Source organism: Rhinoraja longicauda, chromosome 1 (assembly GCF_053455715.1).
Source record: "Rhinoraja longicauda isolate Sanriku21f chromosome 1, sRhiLon1.1, whole genome shotgun sequence".
Lineage (NCBI taxonomy): Eukaryota > Metazoa > Chordata > Chondrichthyes > Rajiformes > Arhynchobatidae > Rhinoraja > Rhinoraja longicauda.
Window position 1 is genome coordinate 43,213,844 of NC_135953.1, and position 23,554 is coordinate 43,237,397.

The window sequence follows — 23,554 nt, forward strand, 5'->3', positions numbered from 1 at the left end:
ATTAATTTGAGGTTTTACCATATAATTAATAACTCTTGGAAATATTATTCCCCAAACATCTCATCAAAATTGATCCAAATTTTAAGTAATTTTATTAATCTTGTTTTTTATTTTCTAATTTCTCAACTCCTTCCTCATAAATGAAACTTCCGATCTCAAGTTTCTCAGTAAATCTCATCTGCAACCTTGTCATGGGATTTTTGGCTGCAACAAAAAAGTACTTCCAGGCCCTGATAAATTATTCAAGTTTGTGCGACTAAAAAGCATCATTCAAGTCGTTAACACTTGATTGTAAAAACATATTTCTGAAGAATAAAATCTATCATCCCAACAGAAGGCAGACAGAAATCCAGAAAAGTGTTATTTTTATGGCCTACAACACAATGCCTTGCTTAAGGTCTTAGTGTTTAATGGCTTACAGACAATACACACAACTGCAAAGCTTTTCGCAACAGAGGTTAGATTCTTATTTGGCACTTGGTGCACTGGCTATTTGTAATTATGAGACCTCAGCAACCGACTGGTTTTGTCTCGGTACTGCTTTAGAGGTGACCCAATGTCACACTAGCACAGATCAAACAACAAGGCACCGTTCAGCCTATGAATATGATTGACAATGGTGTCTGAGAACCGAGAAGGGGAGAGAACCACTGAATAGTCAGAGTCCCAGAGGCAGACAGCTCAATAACACAAAGGACTTGGTTCTCCAAAAAAAATTCTGCCAGGCAGCGTTAAAGCAGAGCTGGATTCCGAACACTACTTTCATCCATTTTGTCTAGGTTTCAAAAGAAAAACGCAAGTGGTTTATTATTTTGTGCATGAACATGGGAAGATTGTGTCGGGCCAGTCTCACCAGCCAGAACTGCTGTTCCTGGCCTGACGCAGAGCAGCACTCGCTCATAATGGATGCAGAGGGACTAATACACCAACCCTTCAAACAGGCAATGAGCCCGAGCTACAACAGGACGGCAGGCAGCTTTGTGCAGCCGAAGCCACTGCTTTGGCTTGTCATAGCTATCGTCGAGTTTCATTGTTTTAAAAAGTGCCTGAGATTTGAATCACCATAAAATTGACGTAAATAATTCAAATATTTTTTAAAACGTTAGAACACTTAAAAATATTTCATGAAGCAAAATAATCAAAGAAACCTCCCATCTGGCTTCAAATCGCCAGGCTGAGATTTCCAGAGAAATCAATGATGTTTTAAATCCCCAAAAAGAAATGTCTGGGCCATGCCAGGAATCTAACAGGGACAGGGAAGTTCGGGCTTTGTTTTGTTTTGCACTGTTACTTATCAAACTTATTTTTTGTTTATTATGTTATCAATTGAGTATTGTGTTTACAAACCTGTTGTGGTGCTGCAAGTAAGAATTTCATTGGTTCGATTTGGTACATATGACAATTAAACACTCGTGACTCTCTCTTCTACTGCAGTAGGCCAAATAACAAATCAACCTTCTGAATCAATCAGCATGCTCCAGACATGGTTCATTTTGAACACATTAAAGCTGGCGTTTCCAATAAAATTTACCAGTGTATATTTCACAATAAATTATTTACTGTTCATTCCCCCTATCATGGGTAAATAAAGTCACATTCTGGCGTAATTTGGCAAAAGGGAGTTACAGGGAGAGAAATTGCAGGGCCCAATATCCAGCATTCTATAAAGCAGTACAAAGTTGTTCTCTATTACTAGTGCGAATTGAAAAACTTTGTTTCTTGGAAAGAATATGGAAAAAGTTTTATGAACAAAAATGCTAATGAATTAGACTGATTTTATTTCCTCATATTTCTTTACCTGCAGTGTACTAGAAAATCCATTGTCCCGGTTTATCAGCAGGAGAGATTTGACAAGCTTTCTCTTCCAAATGGGATCTCAGACATAAAATGAGACTCATATCTCAAAAATCAGATCCAGGAAAAGCTGCCAAGTCAGCAACCGTATTTGAAAAAGGACAAGTGAAAATTTAAAACAGAAACATCAGAAAAATGGAATTAGATTTTGTTTTTCTTAAGATCACTAAAGGACCCAATGATGTGTGGAGAGCTAGATTAAAGGAAGTGAATTCAAACAATAGACAATAGACAATAGGTGCAGGAGTAGGCCATTCAGCCCTTCGAGCCAGCACCGCCATTCAATGCGATCATGGCTGATCACTCTCAATCAGTACCCCGTTCCTGCCTTCTCCCCATACCCCCTCACTCCGCTATCCTTAAGAGCTCTATCCAGCTCTCTCTTGAAAGCATCCAACGAACTGGCCTCCACTGCCTTCTGAGGCAGAGAATTCCACACCTTCACCACTCTCTGACTGAAAAAGTTCTTCCTCATCTCCGTTCTAAATGGCCTACCCCTTATTCTTAAACTGTGGCCCCTTGTTCTGGACTCCCCCAACATTGGGAACATGTTTCCTGCCTCTAATGTGTCCAATCCCCTAATTATCTTATATGTTTCAATAAGATCCCCCCTCATCCTTCTAAATTCCAGTGTATACAAGCCCAATCGCTCCAGCCTTTCAACATACGACAGTCCCGCCATTCCGGGAATTAACCTAGTGAACCTACGATGCACGCCCTCCATAGCAAGAATATCCTTCCTCAAATTTGGAGACCAAAACTGCACACAGTACTCCAGGTGCGGTCTCACCAGGGCCCGGTACAACTGTAGAAGGACCTCTTTGCTCCTATACTCAACTCCTCTTGTTACGAAGGCCAACATTCCATTGGCTTTCTTCACTGCCTGCTGTACCTGCATGCTTCCTTTCATTGACTGATGCACAAGGACACCCAGATCTCGTTGAACTCCCCCTCCTCCTAACTTGACACCATTCAGATAATAATCTGCCTTTCTATTCTTACTTCCAAAGTGAATAACCTCACACTTATCTACATTAAACTGCATCTGCCATGTATCCGCCCACTCACACAACCTGTCCAAGTCACCCTGCAGCCTTATTGCATCTTCCTCACAATTCACACTACCCCCCAGCTTAGTATCATCTGCAAATTTGCTAATGGTACTTTTAATCCCTTCGTCTAAGTCATTAATGTATATCGTAAATAGCTGGGGTCCCAGCACCGAACCTTGCGGTACCCCACTGGTCACTGCCTCCCATTCCGAAAGGGACCCATTTATCCCCACTCTTTGCTTTCTGTCTGTCAACCAATTTTCTATCCATGTCAGTACCCTACCCCCAATACCATGTGCCCTAATTTTGCCCACTAATCTCCTATGTGGGACCTTGTCGAAGGCTTTCTGAAAGTCGAGGTACACCACATCCACTGACTCTCCCTTGTCAATTTTCCTAGTTACATCCTCAAAAAATTCCAGTAGATTTGTCAAGCATGATTTCCCCTTCGTAAATCCATGCTGACTCGGAATGATCCCGTTACTGCTATCCAAATGCTCAGCAATTTCGTCTTTTATAATTGACTCCAGCATCTTCCCCACCACTGATGTCAGACTAACTGGTCTATAATTACCCGTTTTCTCTCTCCCTCCTTTCTTAAAAAGTGGGGTAACATTTGCTATTCTCCAATCCACCGGAACTGATCCTGAATCTATAGAACATTGAAAAATGATCTCCAATGCTTCCACTATTTCTAGAGCCACCTCCTTAAGTACCCTGGGATGCAGACCATCAGGCCCTGGGGATTTATCAGCCTTCAGTCCCATCAGTCTACCCAAAACCATTTCCTGCCTAATGTGGATTTCCTTCAGTTCCTCCATCACCCTAGGTTCTCCGACCCCTAGAACATTTGGGAGATTGTGTGTATCTTCCTCAGTGAAGACAGATCCAAAGTAACGGTTTAACTCGTCTGCCATTTCTTTGTTCCCCATAATAAATTCCCCTGTTTCTGTCTTCAAGGGACCCACATTTGCCTTGACTATTTTTTTCCTCTTCACGTACCTAAAAAAACTTTTGCTATCCTCCTTTATATTATTGGCTAGTTTACCCTCGTACCTCATCTTTTCTCCCCGTATTGCCTTTTTAGTTAACTTTTGTTGCTCTTTAAAAGAGTCCCAATCCTCTGTCTTCCCACTCTTCTTTGCCATGTTATACTTCCTCTCCTTAATTTTTATGCTGTCCCTGACTTCCCTTGTCAGCCACAGGTGTCTCTTACTCCCCTTAGAGTCTTTCCGCCTCTTTGGAATAAATTGATCCTGCAACCTCTGCATTATTCCCAGGAATACCTGCCATTGCTGTTCTACCGTCTTCCCTGCTAGGGCCTCCTTCCAGTCAATTTTGGCCAGCTCCTGCCTCATGCCTCCGTAATCCCCTTTGCTATACTGTAATACCGACACTTCCGATTTTCCCTTCTGCCTTTCCATTTGCAGAGTAAAACTTATCATGTTGTGATCACTGCCTCCTAATGGCTCTTTTACCTCTAGTCCCCTTATCAGATCAGGATCATTACACAACACTAAATCCAGAATTGCCTTCTCCCTGGTAGGCTCCAGTACAAGCTGTTCTAAGAATCCATCTCGAAGGCACTCTACAAACTCTCTTTCCTGGGGTCCATTTCCAACCTGATTTTCCCAGTCTACCTGCATGTTGAAATCTCCCATAACCACCGTAGCATTACATTTTTGACACGCCAATTTTATCTCCTGATTCAACTTGCACCCTATGTCGAGGCTACTGTTTGGGGGCCTATAGATAACTCCCATTAGGGTCTTTTTACCCTTACAATTTCTCATTTCTATCCATACTGATTCAACATCTCCTGATTCTATGTCACCCCTTGCAAGGGAATGAATATCATTCCTTACCATCAGAGCAACCCCACCCCTCTGCCCACCTGTCTGTCTTTTCTATACGTTGTGTACCCCTGAATATTCAGTTCCCAGCCCTGGTCCTCTTGTAGCCATGTCTCAGTGATCCCTACAACATCATACTTGCCCATGACTAACTGAGCCTCAAGCTCATCCACTTTATTTTTTATACTACGCGCATTTAAGTACAACACTTTAACTTCTGTATTCACCTCCCCTCTCACATCGGTCACAATTGGCCCTGCCCTTAATTTCTTTTCCCCTCTAGAACTTCTGTTCCCATTCTTCCGAGAGTCTTTTGCAATATCTCCTGTATTCCCTTTTTTTTTACCTCATCTTCATATTCACAATTTGTCAACCCCTCCCCCCCACTACTTAGTTTAAAGCCACAGGTGTCACACTAGCAAACCTGCCTGCCAGAATGTTTGTCCCCCTGCTGTTAAGATGTAACCCGTCCCTTTTGTACAAGTCACCCCTAGCCCAGAAGAGATCCCAGAGGTCCAGAAATCTAAATCCCTGCACATGCAACCCATTCCTGTGGATTAAAAAAAAATATCCACAAAACAAACTGCTGAAGAAACTCAGTGGGTCAGGCAGCATTCATGACGGGAAATAGATGGATTACCACTCACACATTATCGTTTGTTTTTGTGCGTGCGCCTGTATTTATAAAGACATACATACATACTGATTTTTTTCCCCCTCATTTATTATATTGTTTAGAGTATTATGTTTACATATTCTGTTGTGCTGCTGCAAGTAAGTTCATTGCTCTATCTGGGACATATTATGACAAACATTCTCGACTCTACCTTGAACCTGCCAAGATATTACCAGACATAGAGCAGACATTAATAAATGCAAAATTCATATCTCTTGTATTGCAAATTTGAGCTGTAAAGATGTAAAGTCATACCGCACAACATTGCACCCAGATTCCCAATGTTCAAGGACGGAGGAGACTCCCATACTCCAGGTTCCCTTGAGCCGAGGTTGACTGGGCTCATCCCTCCCCTCACAACACTTGGCTGGATCGTGATTTCAATTCCATTTCACCACTCCTGATGGTGGTGCCGACTTCATGGTCTTGCTTTGTCATCAGATGAAGAGCGGCTGAAGATATGGCTGTCTGCTGTATCCTGGAGTTGGTGGCAGGCGGTTTTCTTTTCCCTTCCCTCATTACCAGAAGACTGTTTGGGCAAACTCTGTTGAAGTGGTGTGTATCTTATTGCATCACTTGGCCTCAATGCATATTATACAGATGATGGTAGTGCACATATCCAAGTTTGACCCAGGTACAGCACACACTGAGTTGTCCACTGTGCAGCCATGGCTTCCTTCGAACATGAAGCTGGAGGGGGGGTGAATGGCAACCTCCTTTTCATCCATTTTAGTGTGACCTTGATCTATCATATCCTCGTTCAGATCCTCAAGAGATTGTTGATTGTTAAGTTTCATGCAGTCCCTTACTTCCTCAAAAAGACCAGCAAGGAAAACTAATTAATCCACAACCTGGTGGAGGGGGTTCCAAGTGTACTCTTGCAGCCCAATCCCTTTGTGCCGGTGAGGGTGCTAAATCTCTGCCTTCAGGACAAACAGTGGCAGGTTTTGAAGTAATTTTGGTCTGCACCGAAAGCAAACTTTCCCTTTGTTCTCCACCCATTTCCTGCAACTTAAAACATGTTGCTTTAAGTTTTGTTCTCCACCCATTTCCTGCAACTTAAAACATGCTTAATTTCTTACTTATCCAATTCTAACGAGCAGCCCTTGACCTAAAATGTCCATTCTGTTTCTCGCCTCAATGGCATTGCTTGACACGCGGAATACTTCTAGAGCTTTCCTTTTGTGGTTTAGATACTGCATAAGCCTGCTGGGTTAGCAACAAGACTGCTTTGTTCCAGGGAGAAGGAAATATTTGAGGGTGTGAGGGAAGAGAATTCACTGGTTCTTCTTAAAAGTATTACCAAGCTGAAATCTAGCACCCAATTTCATCAAATATATAACCTTAAGCTACAATGATCCATCAAAATATGCAAAATACTGCAATGCAAAAATTAAATAAATTAAACCTGGCATGAAGCTATTCTTGAACCTGTTGGTCATGGTTTTCAGGCTTCTGCACCTGTTCCCGACGGTAGAAGGAAAGCTTGGCCAGGGCGGTGTGGATCTTTGATGATACTGGCTGCATTTTTGAGGCAGAGCTTCCTTTAGATCCCTTTGATCTACCACTCTCTATAATCTCCTTTAGATCCTGGGTGTTCAAGTTGCTGAACTAGGCCATAATCCAACCAATCTCTTCATCATCATCAATAAAGACAGCTTCTTCGGCTTTCCTCTTCTAAACTCAACAATCAGCTCCTTGGTCTTGCTGATGTTGAGAGCAGCACTGCTGTTCTGGCACCATTCAATCAGTCGATTGATCACCCCCCTATATTCATCATTACCCCGTAATACATTTAGCAACTTTGATATCATTGAGAATTTACAGGTGGTGTTGGAACTCTGTCTGGCTACGTCCCAGGTATAGAGCGAGTAGAACAAAAAGACTGAACACACACTAAGATTTTCCTGTGCTGACGGTTAGAGGAGGAAGTGCTGTTGCCAATTTGTATTGATTGTAGTCTGTCGAGGGTTCGGTTGCATAAGGATGAGCAGAGATCCAGTTCCTCGAGTCTGACACCATTTAGTGGAGACAATGCTGTTGAATGCCAAGCTGAGGTCAATGAATCAGAGGAAGACGTACGTGTTCTTACTGACCAAGTGGTCCAGTGCAGAATGGAGAGCCAGCAAAATCGCACACTCTGAACTATTGTGACGCCAGGCAAATGGTAGCGGGTTCAGGTCCTTGCTACGGTAGGAGCTAATATGCGTCATAAACAACCTCTCAAAGTACTTAATCACCATGGATATTAGTGCCACGGGTCAGTAGTCATTGAGGTGTGTCTTGGGCATCGGTATTATTGATGCTCTTTTAAAGCAAGTGGGAGCTTAGTATGGAAGATTGAAGATGTCCGAAAAAACTCCAGCCAGGCGATCCGGGCTGATTTTAAGAACGCGGCCAAGTACACCATCAGGCCAGAAGCTTTATGAGGGTTTACCCTCATTAAGGATCTTCTTACGTTGGCCTCAGTAACTGAGATCACATTACCATCGGGGTAATACTATGGGGGTCTGATCAGGCCATCGGTGTTCTCCCTTTCGAAGTGAGGGAACGCATGAGCTCGTCCGGGAGTGATGCCTTGCTGTCATTTGAGCCGCCCGTTGGTTTTGGCTTGTAGGAAGAGATGGCATGGAAGCCTGCAACAGTGTTATTTCTAAGATTTCGAACATTATTCCACATTGTACTTCCCCATTTTTCTGCATCACTTCAATTTTCACTAAATTTTATGCCACTGAAGTTTATTGTTATTGCAAACACAAAGTAAAGGCAATCGACGATCAAAACAATTACAAGAGTTGCAAGACTGAAAACTTTTAAAGTCAAGACAAAATGCAGACCATCGTGCAAAATTATTGCATTCGCACTATAAGTAAACATATTCTGATTTTTGCTCATCAGTGGTCCGTGATTGAATGAAACTGAAGATACATCTTCATCCCCCAAGTTGAAGAAGAATCCACCCACCTTGCTGAGTTGTATTAACCCGTGTTTTAGTTTATGGCACGGACAGCAGGATAGGGTGAGGGGTGCAGGAGGATATGGGTGCAGTAGTGGGAAGGGGAGAGGGTACGGGGAGAAGGGAGGGGGTACGGGGAGAAGGGAGGGGGTACGGGGAGAAGGGTGAGATGCGGGGAGAAGGGTGCGGGAGGGGATGTGGGCATGGGAAGGTGGGTGTGGATGCGGGAGGGGGAAGGTGGGTGGGTGTAGGTGCGGAATGAGGAGGGGGCGTTGGTGTTGGGGGGGGCATTGGTGTTGGGGGGGAGTGGAAGGAGGATGTGGGTGCAGAAGGTGGAGGGGTGTGTGTTGGACGAAGGGTGGGTGGGATAAGTGGGGTATGAGTGCGGGGAGACAGTAGGTGGGGATGGGAAGAGGATGAGGCTGCGAAGAGAATGCTTGGGGCTGCAGGAGGAGGCAAGGGCGAGGGAGCCACGTGAGGCGGCTTGCGCGGGTTCCATGCCCGGGGTCTCTTTGTTCGCGTGGCCACTGGAACGTTGCCCGGGCCGCGTTGCCGTGGTTACCTGTAGCAATGCCCGTCCCCGGATCAGTGAGCGCAACATCCCGGCGACGGCGAGCAGCGGCGGTGGGCAGAAGGAACGGAACTCCGGCCAAACGTGCAACAAACTATTGAGTCCGGAAAGCAGCGCAGAACCGGTGATTAGAGTTCCGGCAGCAATCAGCTTCCCTTCCCCTTGTCTTTCCAAATTTGAACTCTCCACCTACTAATTACCGAACCATACAAAAGTTGACAACAAAGTGCTGGAGTAACCCAGCGGGTTCGGCAGCATCTCTGGAGAACATGGACAGATGACCCAGACATGTTCTCTTCTCCAGAGCTGCTGCCTGACCCGCTGAGCTCCAGCACTTTGTTGTGTAGACCAACATCTACATTTCCTTGTTTCTACTTCCAAAGGGGAATGGATTGTACTGGAATACCCAGGATGGGATAATTAATCTCGTGCATACTAATTTAAACCACTAAAGATAAAAAGTATGGTTGTATTAACATATTTGTTTAAAACTATTGCTGGTTTAATGGGGTGGGCAGCTATTGGTGAAAGGTGATATGATTAAGCTTCAACATTAGTTCATCACAATTGGAAATGTCTCATTTGTGGAGTTAACTTTTTGAGTTGAATGAAAGTGGTTGACTGGATTAATTTACAAAACAATTAGACGTTACAATACAACAGTGGTGTAACTTGACTGGTCTTGATTTTTCTGATTAATGTTCAGTTCACCTAATGGCGTTATTTGTCTGTGAAGGGCTCATCTGGACCCAGGAAGGTCGTATGTAAGACTATTGCATATCCTAAAATAGAAGACGCATTACAAGACAAATGGGTATTGCTGCCTCGACAAGGCCTGGTTTGTGTAACAGAGCTATCAGGTGAAGCAATACATATAGTGAACAAACAGTCCTTTGCAAAGCCTGGGTTGGGCAAGAACATGTTGATCAATAGATAAATATGTAATACAGATCAAATTGACATATTTAGAACACCTAGGCTTTGGTTTAGTTGGAAGCAAGTAAATAACATAAATCAGGTTCTCTTGAGCTAGATGTTGTTCATTGGAAGATAAAAGTAATCACGAGCCTGTTCCTGAGTCAAATAATCTCTGCAGAAATGCCAGGAGTGGTGGCAGATCTGATAAACGCTACCTGGTGGAATGTGGCTCAGATTATGGGTCTGCTCTGCATAATGGTCTCTGGTGAGAAATGTAACCTGAGGCAAACCAATAATAGCAGAGGCAGGGATCTCCAAACAAACATAATTATGGAGAGAACATATTGCCAGAAGTGACATCATTCATTTTCTTGCTTCTGATTAGTTATGAGGTGGCAACTAGACTGTACATTGGGTGGTAGTGTTCTGCTCCATTTCCCAAAATGTGTATAATAATGCCAATCTCCCTCATCTGCCTGTGAGAAGAGTGAATCTTCTCTTCCCACTAGCATGTTAATACATCTCAATTTGCCCTCAGTAATGGCTCGTCTTAATGACCCTTCTGCTTCACCACATTTGGCATAGTCAATCAAATTGCCCTACAGAGCGGACAGGTCACAGATCCAGAACAGTTAGTCTGATTTTGATGGTTGGTAAGATTTTAACGTCCATTTTAAAGGATGAGGTTACGGAGTACTTAGAAGTTCATGATAAAATAGGCTGACAAATAGGTGGACAAATTTGCTGGAATTCTTTGAAGAAGTAAATAGCAGGACAGACAAAGGAGAGTCAGTAGATGTTGTTTACTTAGATTTTCAGAAAGCCTTTGATGAGGTGCTACATGTGAGGCTGCTAAGGAAAATGAGAGCCCACGGTATCAAAGAAGCTGATAGTAGCAGAGAAAGCAGGTTGGCTGGATGGCAGAAGACAAAGAGTGGCAATAAAGGGGGCTTTTTCTGATTGGCTGCCAGTGATAGGGGTGCCAACTATCTCACTCACAAATAAGAGACAAGGTGACATCACTGCCTCACGCCTCACGTGACCTCACCCAGCCAGCGGCCACATGCTCCCGCTCCACAAATGGCGGCTGCCCGGGCCAGGAGGCAGGTTGCTATGCAACCTCCATTAGGCGGCGCCTGGGCCTCCGGACCTACACTGTCCGGACCTACAGCGTCCCCGGGCCTACATTGTCCTGACCTACAGCGGCCTCCGGACCTACACTGTCTGGACCTACAGCGGTCCCTGGGCCAACACTGTCTGGACCCACAGCGGCCTCCGGACCTACACTGTTCGGACCTACACTGTCCGGGCCTACAGCGCCCCCCAGGCCCAAATGCGGGGCAAGGGCGGTCCCGTATGGGACAAACCAATTTAGCCCAAAATACGGGATGTCCTGGCTAATATGGGACAGTTGGCAACCCTAGCCAGTGACTAGCGGAGTTCCGCAGGGGTCGTTGCTGGGGCCGCTACTCTTCACTTTGTATATTAATTTGGATGAGGGGATTGAAGGCTTTGTGGACAAGTTTGCGGATGATACAAAAATAGGCGGATTGAAGGCTTTGTGGCCGTTTGCGGATGATACGAAAATAGGTGGAAGGGCAGGTAGTGTAGAGAAACTAGGGACTCTGCAGAAGGACTTGGACAGGTTGGGAGAGTGTGTAGTGAAGTGGCAGATGGAATATAGTGTAGCAAAGTGTGGAGTCATGCATTTTGGTGGTAGGAATAAAGGCGTAAACTATTTCATGTAGATAGAGCAGGCAGAGAAGAAATCTAATGACATGTTGCCTTTCATTGCGAGAGGATTTGAGTTTAGGAGCAAGGAGGTCCTACTGCAGATGTACAGGGCCCTGGTGAGACCACACTAGGAGTATTGTGTGCAGTTTTGGTCTCCTAATTTGAGGAAGGACTTTCTTGCTATCGAGGGAGTGCAGCGTAGGTTCACCAGGTTAATTCCCGGGATGGCTTGTATTTATTAGAATTTAGAAGGGTGAGAGGGGATCTTATAGAAATATATAAAATTCTTAAGGGATTGGACAAGCTAGATGCAGGAAAAATGGTCCCCATGTTGAGGGAGTCCATAACCAGGGGTCACAGTTTAAGAATAAAGGTTAGGCCATTTACGACTGAGATGAGGGAAAACTTTTTTACCCAGAGTTGTGAATCTGTAGAATTCTCTGCCAAAGATGGCAGTGGAGGCCAATTCGCTGGATGTTTTAAAGAGAGAGTTCGTTTTTGCTCTTAGAGCTAACAGAATCAAGGGATATGAGGAAAAAGCAGGAACGGGGTACTGATTTTGGATGATCGGCCTTGATCATAATGAATGGTGGTGCTGGCTCGAAGGGTCAAATGGCCTACTCCTGCACCTATTTTCTATGCTTCTATGTCTCTTTTCTAAATACGAAGAGAACCCAGAAATCAGAGGTGCAAAGGGACTTGGGAGTGCTTGTGCTCAAAAAATTAATCTGCAAGTCGAATAAAGAAAGCAAACTCAATGCTTGCATTTATTTCAAGAGGGCTTGTATACAAAAACAGGGATGTATTGCTGAGGCTTTATCAGGCGCTGGTAAGACCGCATTTTGAATATTGTGAGCAATTGTAGGCACCATATCTGAGAAAGGATGTGCTGGCTCTGGAGAGGATCCAGAGGAGGTTTACAAGAACAATCCCAGGAATAAGTAGGTTCACCTATGATGAGCGTTTGTCGGCACTGGGCCTGTACTCGCTGGAGTATAGAAGAATGAGAGAGGACCTCATTGAAACATACAGAATAGTGAAAGGCTTGGATAGAGCGGATGTGGTGAGAATGTTTCCACTAGTGGGAGAGTCTAGGACAAGAGGTTATAGACTTAAAATTAAACGACATTCTTTTAGGAAGGAGATGAGGAGAAATGTATTTAATCAGAGGGAGGTGAATCTGTGGAATTCTTTGCCACAGAAAGCTGTAAAGGCCAAGTCAGTGGATATTTTTAAGGCAAAGACAGGTAGATTTTTGATTAGTACTGGTGTCAAGAGGTTATGAGGAGAAGGCAGGAGAATGTAGTTAGGAGGGAGAGATAGTTCAGCCATGATTGAATGGCGGAGTAGACTTGATGGGCCGAATGGCCTAATACTACCCCTATCATTTATGACCTTATGACTTTATAACATCACTTGGGTGGGAATAGTTTTCAACGCCACCAGCAGGTTGATGTATGTTTAGGTTTATTATCATATATACCAAAATACAGTGAAAAGGTTTGTTTTGCATGCTATCTAAACAAATCAGTTATACCATGCATAAATACAATTATCAAACTCAAGTACAATAGATAGAGCAAAGGGGAGAGTACAGAACATCCTTTTCAACATTGTAGCTCATCAGTTCCCTAGACAAAATCTAAATAGCCTGATAACGTGAAGAAGCCGTTCTGGTGGTGTGCCCTTTCAAACGTTTGTGCTTTCTGCTGGACGGGGGCAGGGAGAAGAAGGAACGACCGGGGATGGGACAAATCTTTGATTATCTTGGCTGCTTTTTTCTGAGGGAATGTGAAATATAGATGGAGTCAATGGTGAGATGGACTGGGCTGCATCTACAAGTCGCTGTAATTTCCTGTGGTCTAGGGCAAAGTTGTTCCCAATCCAAGATGTGATGCAGCCCAACAGTATGCTTTCTGTGGTGCATCTGTAGAAGTTTGTAAGAGTCACGGGAGACATGTCGAATTACCACAGTCTCCTCAGGAAGTAAAGGCATTGTTGTGCCTTTTTGGCTGTCGCATCAGTGTGGTTGGTCCATGACAGATGATTGATAATAATAATGTCAAGGAACTTGTAGGTCTCAACCATTTCCACCTCGGCACCATTGATGCTGATTGGGGCATGTGCTCCACCATGTTTCCTGAAGTCAATAACTGGCACCTTTGTCTTGCTGATATTGAGGGATAGGTTATTGTCTTGATACCATGTCATTAAGTTCTCCTTCCTGTACTCTGTCTCATCATTGTTGGTGATTCGGCCCAACACAGTGGTGCCATCTGCAAACTTGTAGATGGAGTTAGAACTGAACCGAAATAGCAGCCTAATATTAGACTCCTTGTTGTCTAAATGTTCCAGAGAGGAATTTAGGGCGAGGGAGAGGGTTCTGGTGTGGACCATCACGTGGCGCTGCGAACCGCACTGCAGTGGATCAAGGCTGGCTGGGAGACTGGAGTTAATGTGCCCCATCACCAACTTCTCAAAGCACTTCATGATGATCAGAGCCGCTGGATGGTAGTCATTAAGGCACGCTACCTTACTTTTCCTTGGCACTGGGATGATAGTGTTTTTTTGCAGCAGGCGAGGACCTCAGAATGGAGTAGTGAGGTTAAAGATGTCTGTGAATACCTCTGCTAGCTAATTCGCACAAGCCCTGAGAACGGCCAGGGACTCCATCTGGACCATTTGCTTTCTGCATCACTCTTAGGAAATCCGATCTTACACTTACCACAGTAACCATTGGTACAGGCGCACCCGAGACTGGTGGTGTGGCATTCCTCCACTGACCTTCAGTTCAAAATGGCTGTAGAATTTATTGAGTTCATCGGGGCAGGACCCATTGTTGCCAATGCTATTGCCCACCTTTGCTTTGTAGCCTCTTATAGCATGCAAGCCTTGCCTTACAGGATCCATATCATTACCTCAAGACTACAGCTTGGTTCAGGATTCCCTCAACATCCTTAATGGCTCTGCGAAGGTCGTAGATAATTTTTTTGTACCGCTTAGGATTGTTTGACTTCAATGCTGCAGGATTCGACCACTTGGGAGTGGACACCCCCGTTCATACATGGTTTCTATTGTCTTCTTTGGTACACAGTTGTCTACACACTTGCGGATCAAGCCTGTGACAACAGTGACATGTTTGTTGAGGTTAGCCGCCAATAGCTTGAATACAAACCAGTCCCTCGACTCAAAGCAGTCTTGAAGGGTATTATCTGTTTCCTTGAATCAGCATGACATGACCTTCTCTATCAGATCCTCCAACTTCAGTTTCTGCTTTTAAGCAGGGAGTAGAAGCACAATTAGGTGATCAGATTTAACAAAGTGAGGCCGAGGAATAAGTGGAATGCATTTTTGATGGTTGTATTGATGGTCGAGGGTTTTTGGACCTTTGGTTGGGCAGATGTGCCAATAGTATTTTGGCAGTACGTTGGCCTGATTGCAGTCCCAGCTATTCTAAACAAGGCCTCAGGCCATGACATGGTCGACATTTCATTGCACGATATTCCAGCTCTCGGGAGCAGGAAGTCGCCAGGACTGCCACATCTGAACACCATGCAGAGTTAATTAGAAAGCAGACTCCTCACACCTTAACCTTGGCTGATCCATCTGGTTTAGTGAGAAACCCTCAGGTTGAATGGCACCATCAGTAAATTTGATGTAAATCAAATGACCCAATGGGAGATCCGTATATGTACAGCTTGGAAAGTAAAACAGATCTGTACTGACAGGAGCTGGGGCTCCACAATGAGGGCCTGAGGGATCATTGACTAGAGTGTCGAATGATAATCACCAAAGGTCAATAGGTGGAAAAAATTGTTGGGTGCTATCTGAGCAATGATTCTGAAGACCAGAAAAACTGGCGGGACAAGAAATGCGGGAATAAACAAGAGAAGGCAGGAATTATATTATTGTATTAGTATTACAGCACCTGATGGGGCACGGTATTTGAGCTGTCAGGAACAGCTGCTCATGTGTGCGGACTTGCATTTGTGTCATACAGGTGGGATAAGTGATAGAAATGTTTCATGTCAGGTTGCCAGGTTCAGTGGAGAGTGATATATAGTTTATGTGAAATTACATTTGAACGTTTTTTATTCCTTGCACGAGAGTCTATCTTTTGAAAGTGTCTGCAACGTCAATCACTCTTATGCTGGAAGCTGGAAGCTGTCAGTTCTTTGTAGTCCTGCAAATTATCACAATTGTTTATTTATATATTCATGTGTATAGTTATCTTTGAGATCATTGTTTTGTTCTAGTTTTGATTGCTTTAAAATGTACGATGTTCCTCAAATTTATAGACAATAGACAATAGGTGCAGGAGTAGGCCATTCGGCCCTTCGAGCCAGCACCACCATTCAATGTGATCATGGCTGATCATTCTCAATCAGTACCCCGTTCCTGCCTTCTCCCCATACCCCCTGACTCCGCTATCCTTAAGAGCTCCATCTAGCTCTCTCTTGAATGCATTCAGAGAATTGGCCTCCACTGCCTTCTGAGGCAGAGAATTCCACAGATTCACAACTCTCTGACTGAAAAGGTTTTTCCTCATCTTCAATCTAAATGGCCTACCCCTTATTCTTAAACTGTGGCCCCTGGTTCTGGACACCCCCAACATTGGGAACATGTTTCCTGCCTCTAACGTGTCCAACTAGTAATCTTATACGTTTCGATAAGATCCCCTCTCTTCCTAAGTTCCAGTGTAAACAAGCCTAGTCGCTCCAGTCTTTCATCATATGAGTCCCACCATTCCGGGAATTAACCAAGTAAACCTACGCTGCACGCCCTCAATAGCAAGAATATCCTTCCTCAAATTTGGAGACCAAAACTGCACACAGTACTCCAGGTGTGGTCTCACTAGGGCCCTGTACAACTGCAGAAGGACCTCTTTGCAAACCTTTGAACTTTTAATGTTATGAGTTTGTATTTTTTAATGGTATGAAGAGGTGTGGTTTGCCTGAGTTTCTTTAAGTATCTACACTGAGTCTTAGAAGGGATTTATGAACTATAGACTAAAGGTTAAAGTCTCAATTTTAGAAATGGGTTCTTTTATCTGAAGAAATTCTGCCTGCTGCAGTGAATCAGAGATAAAGTGTGCCACTGCAGTTAAAATTCATTTATGGAGACACAAGGAACTGCAGAAGCGAGAATCTTGAGCAAAACACACAGTATTCACTCACTGGGTCAGGCAGTATCTGCGCAATCATGTACTAAGTCGATTAAGTTTATTAAAATGGTGCTTTCATTCATTTATATACTTTATCTTTAATTCATCCACTCTAAATCAAAATTAACGATAAGGTTTAGTTTCAGTTTGAGCATCATTTAAGTCCAGCTTAATTCAGTGTCTTTGATTATGAGAGCTAGTATTTTGTATTGGCTCCTCGCTTTTTTCCACAAGTTAGAATAAAAAATGTGATTGATTAAAGTTGTAAGCTATAATTTTAACTGTTACATTCAATTTTGGATTCTCAAGCATTGTTAATAATTTACTGTACTGTCAGACTCCATTGCTTGAAATGCTGAATAAGTGGATGGAGATTTGACCTTTGCACTGACAGTTCTTTGTTCTGCATACCAGAGAATGGTGCTTTAATTGGGGAAACAGAGACACTGGGTTGCTGCAATAGGAGTGCAGGTGTGATTGGTTGTGAAGGAGAAAACAAGTTGTAGAAACACATGCTGAAGTAGTACTGAGGAAAGATCTCAGGTACACACAGCTGCTGCCCAACAGCATTTCATAGAATGATAGTGCAAGAGAAAGAGGGAGATAACTTTGAATCACCATAATTCCATGAAGACATTGATTTTGAAGCTTGTCACAGTGGTGTAACTGGTAGAGCTGCTGCCTCACAGCGCCAGAAACCCGGGTTCGTTCCTAACCTCGGGCACTGTCTGTGTGGAATTTTCACATTCTTTCTGTGAATGCGTGGGTTTCCTCTGGGTGCTCCGGTTTCCTCCCACATCCCAAAGACATGCAAATTTATAGGTTTATTGGCATCTGTAAAATTGACACTAATGGGTAGGGAGTGGATGAGAAAATGGGATAATGTAGAACTAGAGTGAACGGGTGTGGAAGGGTGAGCCAAAGGGCCTGTTTCCATGCTGTACCTAACCTAAACTAAAACTAGGTTGTAAGGATACATAACTGATCAATTATAGTTATCCCCCTCCCAAGGACCAATGACAGGTCAAACAATGAGGCTGCCTGAAAGGATATTCACAGAGGAGATGTAGAGACCCTGAAAAACATGATTTGGAAAGATATTTGAAATCCCAAGCAATATTGCCCCATGTATGAGAGAAGAAAATGGTACGACAAGGGTGATTGAGATTTGTACTCAGAGGGGAAGGACTGTACAAGAGAACACTAGAAAATAGCAGCCCTTTCCCTGCCCATGATCATTGCTGATCTACCCCAGACCTCAACTCCTCCCCTGTGCCAGATCCCTTAGTTCCCCAACCTTCCATATGATTATCTACCTCCACTTTGAATACTTTTGATGATCTAATCTTCACAGCTCTCTGGAGCAAAGAATTTCAGAGAATCACCAGTCTCTGTGAGAAGCAATTTCTGCCTGTCAGTTTTAAATAATCAGCCCGTTATCTTGAAACAGTGTCCTCTCATTCAGGACTCTCCTACGAGTGAAAACATCTTGACATCTACTCAATCTGGATCTATATCCCATTGTCAAGTCACCATATCTCCAGTGTAAAAAGTCTTTCCATCAATTTTTATAAGAGGCCAGTGAAACAAAGTGTGTGTGAATAATAAAGAATAAGTGATATGGAAACATTGGTCACAGATCCAACCTACTAATCTACATTGAGGGGGACCATAGGGCTCCCAAAATCCTTAAAAATTAAGAGAAGATTTCTGGAAAGGAGCGTTGAATTCTTCCTGACAGCAGCTTGGAGGATTACCAAGACCGCATTTACTACTTCAGGAAAGGAACTGGCTGGTTCAATGTGAAGGGATAACCTGGCAGGAGACATTTACAAGGTTGGAAATTTGAACAATTTATCAGGATTTGATCCACAATAATGCTTTGACTCCCGTAATGCACATGTAACAACCTTTGGAGGAGTTATGAGTGGGGTGATTGAGTGATAATGTATAAATATTGAATAAAGGTAAGTAATAATGACTGGGCTCTCCTGAGATAAATGACCCCGTGGGAAAACAAAATGAATCACAGGCTTATTCCTGAGACAAATAGTCTCCGCAGAAGTTGAACACAGGTGGCTACCAAAGAAATGTAGTTTTGAAATAACAAACTGTTTTGTCACAAGTGGCCTCTGATGGGATGTAAACAGAATGAAAGCTGAGCTCCTCAATAGCGACCAGAGGCAGGGGTCTTCATGGCATATAATGATTAAACAGGGAGTGGAGAAATAGCTGACCATCCACTACAAGGCTTTGGGAATGGCTCTCCCAAAGTATAAGAAAGTCAATCAGAGAGTATGTAGATTATGCCTTTGAGATGAATGGACCTTCTCTCCCCTGAGGTAAAATAAATTATTTTCTGTTCTGTGTGACCTTTATTCTGCAACAGTCTTTATCAAATATGATAATACTCCATCAGGTTACACCATAATCCATTTTTGATGTTTCCAAACAAATCACATTTCCTCACCAGACATATGTGGTCATGTTGTCGAAGTGGTATGGTGCAGAGTGGAGCACCAGCAAGATTGCTTCCATGTCAATCTCGTGCAGAATTATGTGAGTTGAGACCCTTATGAACGCTTAGGTTGATGTGCATCATCACAAACCTCTTCAAGCACTTCTTCACGATGGACCCAAGTGCCACTGGTCAATACTCATTGTGGCATGTTACCTTGCTCTTCTTGGGCACTTGTATTATTGATGTCCTTTAAAAGCAGGTGGGGACCTTGGACATGGTTACATAGACGTAAAAAATAGGTGGAGGAGGCCATATGGCCCTTCGAGCTGGCACCGCCCTTCATTGTGATCATGGCTGATCATCCACAATCAGTAACCCATGCCTGCCTTCTCCCCATATTCTTTGATTCCACTAGCCCCCAGAGCTCTATCTAACTCTTGGATGAAAATGTTCATGAAAACATGGGTCTGTGCTGATTTTAAAAATGCAGCTGAGTATACCAATAGGGCCAGATGCTTTCAGAAGGTTCACCCTCACAAAGGATCTTCTGATATCAGCCTCAGAGACCAAGATCCCAGTGCTATCGAGGATATGGGGGGGGGGGGGGGTCGTACATCATTGTTCTTCTTTTCAAAGTAAGTGGAGTGAGCAAAGAGCACAACCAGCAGTAAAACCATTGTAATGGATGTTTCTGCAGTGTTATATACTACCGCAGGACCAGATAGGGCAATCCCATGGAAAATCTAAAACATTGACTTAATTTTCAAATGAACTGACATCTGATTTGTATTTGAACATAACTTTAGCTTGCCTACTGAATAATGAGCCCAAGGAGCCAGATGATGGGTGGGATCTAGTGCCCTGTGTGTTCAGACTGATAGTTAGAAGGATGTGGTGGCACGTAATATCTACGTATCTTCTTTCATATCAATGGGAAAGTTATCACTCTTGCCAACAGACTGCACTAATTAAAAGGATAAAATGATTAAATAGTAACCTAAATTGCAACAGCAGATTGAACTGAAGGAAGTAACATATCCCAATTAGCACACTAGTTCAAATCCATAGATGGGATGACTGATATTTTTAGAAACTAAAATAATTGAACACAAATTAAACCAACAGAAAAGAAAGAATGAGCACTGGAGAAACTCTGAGGGAATGGACAAGTAGCGTTGCAGGTTGGGACCCTTCATCAGATTTGTTGTCAATTTTGACAAAATATTATAGCCACCAGTTCACTGTGGTGTTGTATGTATCCTGCTCTGAACTAAATCGCACTTTTCTGAGTTTGGTGTCTGGGTTGCAGGCAGGTAAATGCAGTTTGAACCTTGTGTGTTAAGGATTGAGGCTTAGCCGATTAGACAGTTAACAATGTCAATCTTCATGCAGAATTTACATGCCTCAATTCAACAAACACATTAATCTTTGCTGTAGGAAGAACTCACCTCACCTACCCAAATCCACCAACTGCACCAATTAAAACAGATCTGTGATAACTTGTTAATTTGCTAATTAGAAATTTAGTAGGGTCAAGAGATCTGCTTTGCAGAAAGTAAGGCATGTCTAAAATAGAGATGCCATGAGGCCCTTTCTGTAGAACGATTGGAAGTGTGTCAGATCACATGTATTGTAAATAAATGAAGACATGTCTAATTCTAACCAATTTTTCTTCCATCATCCTAAAATATTAGCTCCTTAATGGGTCTTGGTTCCATCGATCTATTAAACTAATGGCACCAGGCATGCCTTTAGTTTAAATACATAGGCTGCTTTTCAATCCATTGTACTGAATTGAACCAAAATATTGAGGGGAGCATTGTGAGCTTTCAATACTTCAGCAATATATTTTAGAGCAGGTAGTAAAAAATTTAATATCCTTCATTTCACCACCAATAAAATTTGTAGCCACATCACAGCTTGCCTTCAGATAGCATCAATTCCCATACATTTCCAGTTGGAATCCTTGGATTTTAACAATCTATAGAAAACCAGTTGTTGACATCATTTAACAAGCTGGAGACCAAATCTCTTATTGTCTCGCACAATAGCATTAGTTAGCTCATGGGGAGAATTTCATAGAATTGATAGAGACTCAACAGCAACATTTTATTTGGCATGCATTTTAAAAGAACATTCAAAACCAATATTTTTACAGCAGTTTATTCCATCAAAAATACAATCTACTTCACTTAGCCTTTTGTTTCTACAACTGTTTCAACAATATGATTAGTAGGATTAGGAGTTTGGACAACAATGATAATATTAAGAACAAAAAGAAATGTATTTTTCTGAAGCGTACCTCCAAATATACCACACAGTGCATAATAATGCAAAATAAAACTAACATTAGGAAACATTTTAATTAACTCTTTAATCTACAGTTTGCCCATACAAAATGTTTCATTTACTCAAGAATGAAGGGTCATCAAGACATCTATCAGTCCAAGGAATTCCCCCTTCTCAAACACTTTGGCAAAAATAGTTTATCCATATTGACCGTTACCAAAATATCACAGTGCATCTGGACACAAATTGTGTGTACCAATATTTGGGCATGGATTTATGGTTGAAGCATCAAGGGGACAGCAGAGGCTAGATTTTTCTCAGTTGATTGGGTTATTAATTTTAAAAAATCAAACAAATCAATATTCACTCCATTGTCTCAAGGATTTGCTAGTTGCTGGTGGAAAATTAATAGTTGCAAACATAATGGAAGATAATTCCCACCTCTTCTCCCAACCAGACCATAGATCTTTTGCCAAGGCCAAATGTCAAGACTTGGACATAATTGGAAAATGAGAGTTACAGTGTTAAAAAAAGGTTGAGACTCTTGTAATTCAACCACGTTTTCTTACCTTCTTGTTAGTATCATTTCAAAATGTGAAGGAAGACAAGAACTCGTTAAAATCAGATTTGCAGCAAACTGAATTTTTGGGAAAGACATTTAAATCTATTAAAAATAAAATGAAGTTATTGGAGAAGGGAATCGGTTTTCCCCAAGAGCAAATCTGGAAGCAGCAGCAATATTCACATTTCTATAAATTAGATATTGCAAAGATTTTTGCATAAGTTCTATAAATTAAAGAGTTAAATCAACCATTTACTGTTTATTTATTCTCAAACTGAAAATGTCTCTTTTGTGGTCCTGATTAGTTTAAAAATCAGGAAACCCACAATTACAATAATTATTAATACAGGCAATCAAAGATATTTAAGATAAATAGATCAATGTTTCAAAGTAAAATGGAATTTTGATACTTAGGTTAAGGAATTAAATTTCCATGTACTGAGAGCAAAAATGTATATTAAATATTTCAGGCCTACATTAAAGCAAGTTTCCTGTGCTCTTTTAAATCAAAATGTACAGAATGTCACAATTGGAAACTGCACTTTAAACAAATCCTTAATATTTATGACAAAGCATGCATCTTAACACTGAACTGAAAGGTTTTCTCCATAGTTAGAACCAGTCGCTAGATAAATAATCACTGAACTCCAATATAGATAGTCTTCAAACTGATGTGCTAAACTCGTGGTGAATATTTTGGATTTCTTGGCATTTCTGTAAATGACTTTAACTCATAAGGAATTCCAGCATCGACTTCACTTGATTTTCGGGAAAACAGCAGCCTAATATCACTGTGCAAGTAGATTTTTCCAGACTTTGAACTTTGAAACCTACGCATTTAGATAAAATGTAGAATTAGGTGAATATCTGCATAATAATTAAAAAATATATAATTTATTTTCAAATAATGCAGTCATGTCAGAGTAAATTTCAAATACAGTCTATTCTAATATCATGTCAATCATTTTGTAATTGAATATGATTCATCACATCAGCCAAATGATCACATTTACCTTCCCTTCCACTCCATTTGACAAGTCAAAATTCCACTGATATTTTCCACACCAAATACAAATGAACATTTATAATATTTAACCCAGGACAACGAAGATCAGAGTCATTTCTCATCAAGCAGCCATCATAGTTGGCTCCAATTTTCACATATAATACATTTATATATTCTGATAGAAGAATATAACATTATAGGCAAGAGATATGGTAGAGAGTCAGATTTTTTTTCGTTGTGTGGAAATGTTAAACACTGGAGTTTAATGGGCCAATGGAATGTTGGCCTTCATAACAAGAGGAGTTGAGTATAGGAGCAAAGAGGTCCTTCTGCAGTTGTACAGGGCCCTAGTGAGACCGCACCTGGAGTACTGTGTGCAGTTTTGGTCTCCAAATTTGAGGAAGGGTATTCTTGCTATTGAGGGCGTGCAGCGTAGGTTTACTAGGTTAATTCCCGGA

General features: G+C 42.3%; 2 protein-coding genes across 16 annotated transcripts in view; both read right to left on the reverse strand.

Moving 5' to 3' along the window:
* Positions 1 to 9,049, reverse strand: part of stoml2 (stomatin (EPB72)-like 2) — a 35,236-nt gene extending 26,187 nt beyond the window's left edge. The window contains exon 1 of one of the 2 annotated variants that reach the window (XM_078396480.1): positions 8,954 to 9,034. In XM_078396480.1, coding sequence (XP_078252606.1) covers positions 8,954 to 8,992 — 39 coding nt within the window. In that variant the 5' untranslated portion in view covers positions 8,993 to 9,034. Of the gene's footprint in view, positions 1 to 8,953 lie in introns of both variants that reach the window. The other variant, XM_078396471.1, reaches the window with a different exon arrangement.
* Positions 9,050 to 21,354: 12,305 nt separating this feature from the next.
* Positions 21,355 to 23,554, reverse strand: part of atosb (atos homolog b) — a 108,872-nt gene continuing 106,672 nt past the window's right edge. For all 14 annotated transcript variants that reach the window (XM_078396449.1, XM_078396400.1, XM_078396370.1 and 11 more), the window contains one exon: positions 21,355 to 22,920. In XM_078396449.1, the coding sequence (XP_078252575.1) occupies positions 22,767 to 22,920 (154 nt within the window). In that variant the 3' untranslated portion in view covers positions 21,355 to 22,766. The remainder of the gene's footprint in view (positions 22,921 to 23,554) is intronic.